This window comes from Helianthus annuus, chromosome 3, assembly GCF_002127325.2.
Source record: "Helianthus annuus cultivar XRQ/B chromosome 3, HanXRQr2.0-SUNRISE, whole genome shotgun sequence".
Classification (NCBI taxonomy): domain Eukaryota; kingdom Viridiplantae; phylum Streptophyta; class Magnoliopsida; order Asterales; family Asteraceae; genus Helianthus; species Helianthus annuus.
In genome coordinates, this window is record NC_035435.2 from 169,719,070 (window position 1) to 169,729,121 (window position 10,052).

The following is a 10,052-nucleotide window of genomic DNA, read 5'->3' on the forward strand; positions in this document are numbered from 1 at the left end:
TTAGAATGATTAGGGTTTTTTTATTTCATTATATACGCGGGTCAAAAAATCGGGTACCGTTGTTGCCATTCGGATCCCGTGTAAAAATTATAGCTATCCCACATTTTCCCGCCAAAAATCTAGTGAGGTTGTACCATAACGCGACACGTGTCTCAAACCTTGTTTGTTTATTATATATATAGATAGATATAGATATAGATATAGATAATAAATATATCATTAAACCTTTTTTCGGTAATTACAAGAATTTTTGAGGCATATACTCTTCTACTGTAGTGGAGATTAAAGGAGTCCAGACTTGTACCGTACTAGATCTTCTGCAGATCCCCTCCCTAGCCGCAATTTTTCTCAGCAGCCGTAGTGATGTTCATCAGGACCAATTGACCAAAGCTTAAAAATGGTGGAAAAATCAATACCAGGGGGAGCATGTAGCAATGTTAATACTTCATCATTACAACTGGGATCTGAAATTATCATCACAGATGCCAAGAATAAGTTTGAGAACACAAATGAGATCATCAGAACACCAAACGATGTAAGCACTTTAGATTTAATTGAAAACTTATAATTAAAACCTTTTTGTTGTTGTTTTGTGTTAGATTTGTGTTTTATTCTGTTGTTACCTTTGTTGGTAGTAAATTGTTTAATTTAGAAAACATTATTTGATTGCATTAGGTTAAAGATGCGAAAAGAACGAAAGAGAATGAAGAATCAAAAGATATTCGTTCGAGTTTGGAAATCAGTCAAACGGAGAGATCTAATAACTCTGTTGTACTACGGAAGCTTCTTGTAAGTTGAATGAATGCATATTTAAGGTATCATTTTGCAACCCAAATGTATGTATCGTGTACATGAATTTTTTAACCCGTTTGATTATATCCAGCGGGGCCCTCGGTACTTTGATCCTCCAGATAGCAGTTATGGAAATTGCTATAGTTGTGGTGAACGCGGTCATACAATTACCAATTGTAGCGCTTCTAAGCGCAAGAAGCCTTGTTATTTATGCGGCAGTTTGGAGCACATTGCAAGGCGGTGCAAGCAGGTTAGGAGCTTATATTATTTTCAACTAACTGTTCATTTGATAATAATGAATCATAAATGTCAAATAATCGTGTTACATCATGATTTAATAATAATAATAATAACAAGAAGAAGAAAACCGATGTATCGTGTTAGAAATTGTCGTATTTACTTGCCATTGTTGTATACTTGTATAAACATAAAGTAATCTTTGCATATAGTGACCATGGTTTTTAAAAAACAGTTGAGGCGAAACGCCTCAAGGTGAAACGCCCAAAAAACGATTCTGAGGCGCACCTCAGGGGGGTTTTATTGTATGTGCGCCTCAGAAGGGCTAAGGCCCTAAAAAGGCTGCACCTCAGGTGCGCCTAGAGGTGTACAAATCGTTTTTTTTCAAAAACTGGTTCCGGTTATTAACCGAACCGGTTTTTTTTATAACCAGTTTCGGTTACTAACCGGTTTTTTTACTTAAAACAATAACCGGTCCAACCGTTTTTTTTTTTTCCAAAAAAACCGTTTTTTTACCTTTTTAAACCGGTTTTTTATAACCGGTTTCGGTTTTAAAACCGGTTTCGAAGATGAATATCCCTAACCGGTCTACAACCGGCGTTCGGTTCGGTTCTAAAACCGGTTATAAAAAAACCGGTTTCGGCTTTTTCCCCGGTTTCGGTTCTAAAACCGGTTTTTTTGTGCACCTCTAGGTGCGCCACAGGGGGTTTTTGATATTTGTTTTTGACTTTTTGTGTCAATTTCAAGCAATTTATGTCTTTTTTATGTGTGTTTTTGATGAATTTGATGATGAATTTAGTTTGCATTATTATTTTTATAAGATATATAATTTTTAAATTTATTAAATAATTCCACCTCGGGATTACGCCTCAGTTCGCCTCGAGGCTTATGCCTCGTGAGGCGAAGGGAAAACGCCTAGACACTTGTTTCTGTTTTTCTAAACCTTGATAATGACTTCTATTGGTTATACTTTTACTTTTCTGCAGGGAAAGAAATGTTTTCATTGCAAACAAAGTGGTCATCGTGCAAAACACTGCCCAGAAAAATGCATCGAGGGAGTCGAAAAGGCTAAAACATGTTTAAAATGCGGTGATTCTGGGCATGAAATGAACGAATGCGAGACTGTGTTCTACTCTGTGGATGACCTCAAGGTCAAATGATCAATCTCGTCATCTATTCCGTTTCGATATTTAAAAACCATCCGTGCTTGTTGTTTCATTTGATTACGAATCTACGATGATATTTTTTGTTTTTTTAACCTAGAACTCACACATGACACTTGTTTTTTCAGGAAATACAATGTTACATTTGCAAATATATGGGCCATCTTTGTTGTGTTGACTATGGTGAAGGTCCAAGTGAGGCTTCTTGTTACAGGTGTGGTCAGTTGGGCCATACTGGTTTGGTATGTTAAATGAAGTGATCACAAACTTGAAATTCTTATCCACGATTTTCCAAATATAGAATGTACATAACTCCTGATTGCGACCTTTATCAGAAATATCTAATGTATAGAGTACAGTTAAAAACAAAATGATTAACTAAACTTACCAAAATGTACGCTTCCTTCTTTGTTTTTACTGATTTGCCACTCTTGCGGCTTGCCCAACTTGAATCAAAATATAACTTAGGGGCTGTTTGACAACTTCTGAATGGTTAAGTGTTGAACCAGTAAGAGGTCTGAACCATTAAGTGCTGAACCAGTAAGAGGTCTGAACCATTAAGAGCCAGAGTATAGTGTTTAACCGTTTAGAGGCAAATGTCTGACCAATGCAGATTAGAGGTCTTAACCATTCAGACTCTGTATAATGCTTAATCATTCAGAGGCAAATGTCTGAACCATTCAAACATCTGCTCACAAAACAAACAGTCTGAACCATTAAGTGCTGAACCAGTAAGATGTCTGAACCGTTAAGAGCCCCATTAAGAGCTAAACAAACAGCCCCTTATACTCACTAGACCCGTTGAACAATGTTGGTTACATGATTAGATGCTGGCCTTTTAGGAAAATTTTAGACATTTTTAGTTTTTTTATTCTAATTTTTTTTTTTGACAGAAATGTGAAAGTGTAACTTCAAGTGTAATAACGCATACTGAGGCGTCACCTAGTTATTGCTACAAATGCGGCCAGGAAGGCCACAAGTCACGCAAATGTAAAACATCATCTAAGGTAATAGACTCACTTTACGCTATGTTTTCTTTTTGTTTGTTTCCTAACGGGTCAGATGGGTTAAGCTGACCGCAGTTGTAGCCAAGGTTGGAGAACTCGCTAGTCGCTAGTCGGCTGGTGAGGTGGGGACTAGCGAGTACTCGGGATTACTCGTGATCAATCGGGATTAATCGGATTGGGTTTTTATATGTAATTTTTAGTTTTATGTATACATATACACATTTTTATAGGTAAATATTTTAAGTAGCTAGGTTTTAACTCTTACTCAACCTATTTTTTTTAAGTATACAAGATTAATTGTTGGAATTCACATGGTTTGGTTAGATACTGGCCGGAATATACAGGTTTTTTGCTGGAATCTGGCCGGAATTGCCGATTTTCGGCCGGCCGACTAGCGATTAATGGACCGATTAACAAAAAATTACTCAGTTACTGGCTGACTAGCGATTAATCGCCGCCTAGTCGCGATTTTTACAACACTGGTTGTAGCACGTTATTTGATTTCAGAAAACGAATAAAATACGTGTTTGCAGGTTGGCCCACCCCGTTTTTAAGTTTCGACCCGTACTAAAAATCTACCCATTTTAACCTCATTTTGCCACCTCTAGTATCATTTGATCTACATGCCAGATTATTTTGTAACAATTTTTTAAAGGTCATTTCCTATTTATTTAGAAGCGAAAATGGAAAAAAGCGAAGCGCATTAATCTACAAGATAACACAGAGCATGTAGCGGTTAAATCTGCACCGCAAGAGCTAGGTGAGGTTTGTAAAAGGAATAAAACACAACATGGATACTCAACTTCATCTCAACCAAAGCGTAGGGGTGGTTGGATGGATGACGACGAAGATGAAGATCACGATGGCGGTTTAAGTGGGACCCAGTGTGGATCTTTGTCAACACCAGCTAGTTATAGATCTAATCAAGGATTTCATGGTTCTAGTGATTATGTTTGTGATTTTCAATATGAAGGTTGAGGTGAAAGGAGAGAATATGGTTGTTTTGATTTGGTATTGTATGTCCATTGTTGTATTTTTAGTGTTTTTTTTTTCTTCTTATTTTTAACAAGTTGTGTTATTTGTTTTAACTGTTCCCATCAGGTGATGTTGGCTATACAGTATAATGCGTGTAGGGCTGCAAACGAACCAAACGTTCGACGAACAGTTCGTGAACCGTTCGGCGGGAAGTTCGTTTATTAAACAAACAAACACGAACAAGAAATTTCGTTCGCTTAGTTGAATGAACAAACATGAACAGAGGTCGCGTTCGTTTGTCTATGTTCGTGAACGTTCGACAACGTGTTCGATTGTTCATTAGTGTTTTTATTTTTTTATAATTTATTTAAATACTTCAGAATCCGACAAATAAAATATTTAATAAGTGATGATGTATTACATATTCTGTTTATGAAGGATTGTTTATGTTCGTTTGTTTCCATTTATGTTCATTTTCATTAGTTTGTGCTCATTTGTATTTATCATCATTTGTTTCCGTTCGTTGCCTAAAGTTAACAAACAACACAAACGAACATGAACAAGTTCATTTCCTTAACAAACGAACACGAACATAAAATCTCGTTCGGTAAGTGTTCATGAACAGTTTATGAACACACATATTTCTTAACAAACGAACACGAACAAGGTCTTGTTCGTGTTCGTTTGGTTCGTTTGCAGCCCTATATGCAGTAGCGAAGGTTATTTGGTGCTCGGGGGTGCACCCGCCCACCCCAATGTTTCGGTTAAAAGTGTATAGGTTCCGATTTTTCGTTCGGAAATTTTAAAAATTATATAGGATCGCCTCCCTCCAATTTTTTTTCCTAAATATTTATACATATATATAAATTAAAGTAAAATTTCTTACCACTTTGTATATCCTAAATATTTATACAATATATAAATTAAAGTAAAGTTTGTTATCATTTTGTATATAAGTGATGGGTAGTTTTGTAAATATATTTTAACTCTTATTTGTTTAACCCTAGATTATCCACCACACAATAAACTTAATCGCAAGTTTTTATTTGTAAGAACGATCATTTGAATGAATGAAATTTCTTTGTTTTATTTGGAACTATTATTATTTGACCTGACTCGAATCGATAGCCGACCCGACCCGAAACATAACGATAGGAAAAAAATTTTTAGGTCCCATCACTTTATGCCCCCTCGAAACTTTTTGTCAAGCTCCGCCACTGCCTATATGCGTGAGTTTTAATGAGCAAAGATGTTTTCTGACACACAGACAACATGGTGTAAAAAGAATTACTGTTTTTATTTTATTGATTTCATTTGATTTGATTTAAAATGTATACTTGATAATAATAGATTTGGTTTAAAAAGAATAAATATTGATTCCTACTGCACATAAGTTTCTACAATGTTGACCGGTTGATATTGAGATCAAGCCAAGTTGCTGTTTGATGTGCATGTTACTCCTGCCGAGAAATTTTGTATTGACTTAAGAGTTCCTATTGATGCAACCTACTAACCAGCACTCGTCAAAAATCAGTCGACACAAAACATAGTGGCTCATAACTACCGCAACGAACCGGTGGTGTGGTAAGTTCCCAGTCCTACTAGTCGGTCTGGTCCGGTTATGAAAACCTTGTGTGCTAGTGAAGATGATAATATATTTGGCGAAGCATATGAATGAGACAAATGGTGCGAGGAATGGAAATGAATATAAGACTATGAGCAATGGGCATTATAGGAGCAAACAGCACCAGTGTCTCAAATCACATGTTTGTTTTTTTATAAACGGTTTTGTAAAGTTAAATTTTAACCCACTAGTGTAGCCAGGATAACCTATTTTAACAAGTATTTTTAGAAGTGTGTAAATGGATCTTGTAGAAACAGAAAAACAATGTGGGTTAAATAAGGGTAAGCAGAGTGGGCACGAGGAGCCATCTTTAGCAAAAACTCAGACGTAGCCACCGTATGGTGGGGGCGGTGTTCCTGCAACCCCCTGAGCTCCTTTCTTCGCGCTCTCTCACACACGCAAGTCCCTGCTCGGCCTTCATAACCCGCACCCCTTGGTTCTTGCAACGCCTATCTTCAAGTGGAACGATTTGGTTGGATAATTCGGCTTTCCCCGATGATGATGACAGAGTGTTCCGAGGTGGACTCCGTCCACCTTAAGATCTAAAGAGACGAGTTTTGGCACTTTCCTTTTAATTTAAACTTTAGTTATGTAAATTTATCAAAACTTAAACGACATTTAGCAAAAGTATATATATATATATATATTCAAAAGCCAAGTTGGAGAAAGAGGAAACAAATATAAAATGGAAAGATATATATAACTACACACTAGTGTGTGAATACAATTTGTGAAACCTTGATTTAGGGATTTGACAACCATGCAACCAAATTTCGGCTACTTTTTTTTTTTTTTTTTTTTCCCATTTTATCCTTTTCTGTTCATTTCCACTTTTCCTCCCCCAAAAGGCCGGGACTATCCCCATCAACTCTTTTTTTTTTACTTTGTAAAACTCTAGTTTTGAGTTTTGGTCGGAGCCCACTATGACTCAAAAAGCTTTCTTACTTTAAACAATATTCAAGTTTTACACATTCCATATAACGTGTCTTGTTTAAACTTTCAACCAAGTTAGAGCCCCACTATATGTCCCAAGTGTTGTCACTTTGTCTAAGTCTTTTAATTTAAATATTTTGACTGCATAAAAAAGGGAACCTAATATAATATTCATATGGTAAGGGTTTTTTTTTTTTTTTTTTTTTTTTTTTTTTTTTTTTTTTTTTTTGAATTTGATCGTTTCTTCATGGATTATAGATTTAGGAGCATCATTTTATAAATCACTTTTGTTTTTCTCATAATCGGTATTATCTTGTTTTCTATCGTTAAAAATTAATCCAGTTTTTTCCCTCTTAATTTTCTTTTCTCTCATGTTCCTTAGGATTCTTGTATCTCACTGACGCCTCTGCCAACAAGCACTCATTGATTAATCGTGCGAGTTATCCCTTTTCTCGAACCTTTCATCGTTAACAAATCTAGTTTCTTTTTACCTTATTCGGCTTCTATAGGATTTGACCATCCTTAACGTTGCCATGTGCGGTGGCCGGTAGCCAGATGGTGAGTGGACACCTGACGCCTCCCATCATCGAGGCGATTGATCTAATTATGCATAGAGTTGACTCAAGAGAAATGATTGAACTATGCATAGTAAGCTTCATGTGTTGGCTCAGTTAAGCCAACTCACTGACCTAAATGTCAATTTAGTGAGATTCTTTCTTGTATGGTGGAGATTAAGATAATTGTCAATCATAAAGGGGTTTGAAAAGTATTTATATTTTTTAGTTTATTTTTGCTTTTCTAAACCCAACGGTAGAATGATACTTTATATAACACATCAATAGGAGAAGGCGTTTGAAAAGTATTTATATTTTTTTAGTTTATTTTTGCTTTTTTAAACCCAACGGTAGAATGATACTTTACATTAATTTTATATATTTTCTAGCGACTTTTACAGAAAAGTATTAAGATTTCAACCAAGACCAAATCCTCAAGTTTTTATAACAAAACCCAACTTATTTTAGAGAATCAACACGTGTTTATCCCATTTGCCTTTTATAATTTGAAAAGGATCCAGCGGATAGTGAATTCTCTTTTTCCTTATACCTTAACCGGGAATGATTGACCTTCGGATTCAAATAGGATCGGTTCGTCTCTTAAGAGTCGCTTCGTCTTTAGTAGGATCAGTTTTGCAATTTAAAAGGGGGTGGCGGTGCAGCTTGTTGCCCGTTTACCTGTCATTTGTTTGTAATTTATTGTTATGGCTTTTTTATGAAACAAATGAGAACTAAAAACCCAAAACTTCAAAACATATGTATAAAAGAGAACATGTGTATAATCTAATAAAAATAAAAAGAAGATACAAACAGAAACCACAAGAATGTAAATTCCACTTTACTCTAAACAAATTAATACATTGAATACAACATGAACATCCCCAAATAAAATTAAAGAATCAATGATAATCGATCTATATACATAATACGCCGTTACAAATCCATTGAATCTAACACGGTTGATTCAGTTCAACTCAAATCATCCGAAAAAAAATAAAATAAAAAATAAATGAACGAACATGAACAAAACAATAACCCAATTCAACTTTGAGCCAAATTAACGAACCCACCCGACTTCATCATCTCTTTAAACTCATTAAAACTAACTCTACCATCACCATCCACATCAACCTTCATAATCATCCTTCTACAATCATCCACCACCTTCCCTTGTTTCAACCCCAACGACTCCAACACCGATCTCAACTCCTCAACCGCGATAAACCCGTCTCGATTCTGATCAAACACATTAAACGCCTCCATCATATCCTCCTCATTCTCCTGGTTATCCATAATCTCTTTATACAAGACACCAAACTCGTCCAAATCTACACACCCGTCGTTGTTAATGTCAACTTTGTCGATCATGCGAACCAAGTCTTCATCCGAGATGAATATTTTCATGTTTTCTAGTGACTCGTTGAGCTCGTGTTTGGTGATTGTTCCGTCGTTGTTCTTGTCGAACATTTGGAAGATGCGTTGGAGTTGATCCGGGTTCATGCGGGAGGTTCGTGGGGTTTGAGGAGGTTGAGAGGGTTGAGAGACGGTGTCGTTTTGGATTTGTTGTTGTTGTTGTTGGGTGTGGGATTTAGGGAGGTAGTGGCGGAGGTTTTTGGGGAGGAAAGAGAGGAAGATTGAGTAGATTAGGTTGTACAAAAGGAAGATTCTCGGCATTGTTGTTGTTAAGGTTTGTGTTTGTGTTTGTGTTTGTTGAAGGTGTTGAAGAAGAAGATGAGGAAGTGAATGGGGGGAGGGTGGTTTTATAATAAGAGTCCGGCATGGTGGGAGGTGGGCCATGAGTGTGTATCATTTATTAAGAGATTTAGACTTTAGAGGATTAGATGGATAATAATATAATGGAAGCCGATAACGTTCTGGTGTATTGGTAGCCTCGTGACCTTTTAAAGTGGAGGTTATAGGTTTAAGTTTTATCAGGAGCAAAAATGTTATGGTTAAGCAAGGGGTTTTTACCATAAGAGGGGACGGGGCGGTCCGTTATGGACCCCCGAGCACGCGTGATCATCAATAAGCACACCGCCGCCGCCCATAGTTTAACGCGTGTTATTATTAACGCGTAATGTGTATAACGCGTGGAAAACTCAAAAAATCGACCGTTTGGGTGATGACCGTTGGTTTCAACGGTAACTTTAATAAAAAAAAAATCCATTTTATCTATATATATATCCACATTTCAACCATTTTTTCATACACCAAACTATATCTTTTAAACCATTTTAAACCCACTTCACACATTTTATATATCTTTCTCAAATGGAATTCCCTACCGATTCGACGTTTCCGATGTCTAGCGATTCCGAGTCGTCTTCCGACAACGACACACTAAACTATTTTGTGTCGGTGTATAACGAGCTTGATGCCGAGTCGTCCCGCCCAAAGAAGAAGATGGTCGGCCGTGATCGTATACGTGCCAACAAAGTTTTGATGAACGATTATTTTGTGGAAAACCCGCTATACAATTCCGAAACGTTTAGAGATCGTTTTCGTTTACCCAAAGAATTATTTTTAAAGATTGTTGGAGACATCGAGGCAAGCGAGGGATGGTTTCAAGAAGGTTACGATGCGAGGGGCAAACCAAGTTTCACGCCGATTCAAAAATGCACGTCCGCCATTCGCCAACTAGCGACAGGTAACCCACCCGATCAATATGATGAATACCTAGCTATGTCTGAAAGAACTTCACGTGAGTGTTTGCAATTTTTTTGCAATGCGGTTATTAAGTTGTATTCTAACGAGTTTTTACGAAAAC

The 10,052-nt window shown here is 36.6% G+C and overlaps 2 protein-coding genes across 2 annotated transcripts; one reads left to right on the forward strand and one right to left on the reverse strand.

Annotated features, from left to right (window-relative positions):
* The first annotated feature begins 293 nt into the window (after positions 1-293).
* Positions 294-4,265, forward strand: LOC110930700 (protein AIR2). Its single transcript, XM_022174051.2, has 7 exons — positions 294-535; positions 676-789; positions 884-1,042; positions 2,016-2,180; positions 2,321-2,434; positions 3,086-3,199; positions 3,875-4,265. The coding sequence occupies exons 1-7, from the start codon at positions 398-400 to the stop codon at positions 4,175-4,177; spliced, it is 1,107 nt and encodes a 368-aa protein (XP_022029743.1). The 5' UTR covers positions 294-397; the 3' UTR covers positions 4,178-4,265.
* A 3,834-nt stretch (positions 4,266-8,099) lies between these two features.
* LOC110930699 (calmodulin-like protein 3) lies at positions 8,100-9,097 on the reverse strand. Its single transcript, XM_022174050.2, has one exon. The coding sequence runs from the start codon at positions 9,080-9,082 to the stop codon at positions 8,327-8,329; it is 756 nt and encodes a 251-aa protein (XP_022029742.1). The 5' UTR covers positions 9,083-9,097; the 3' UTR covers positions 8,100-8,326.
* Positions 9,098-10,052: the final 955 nt, after the last annotated feature.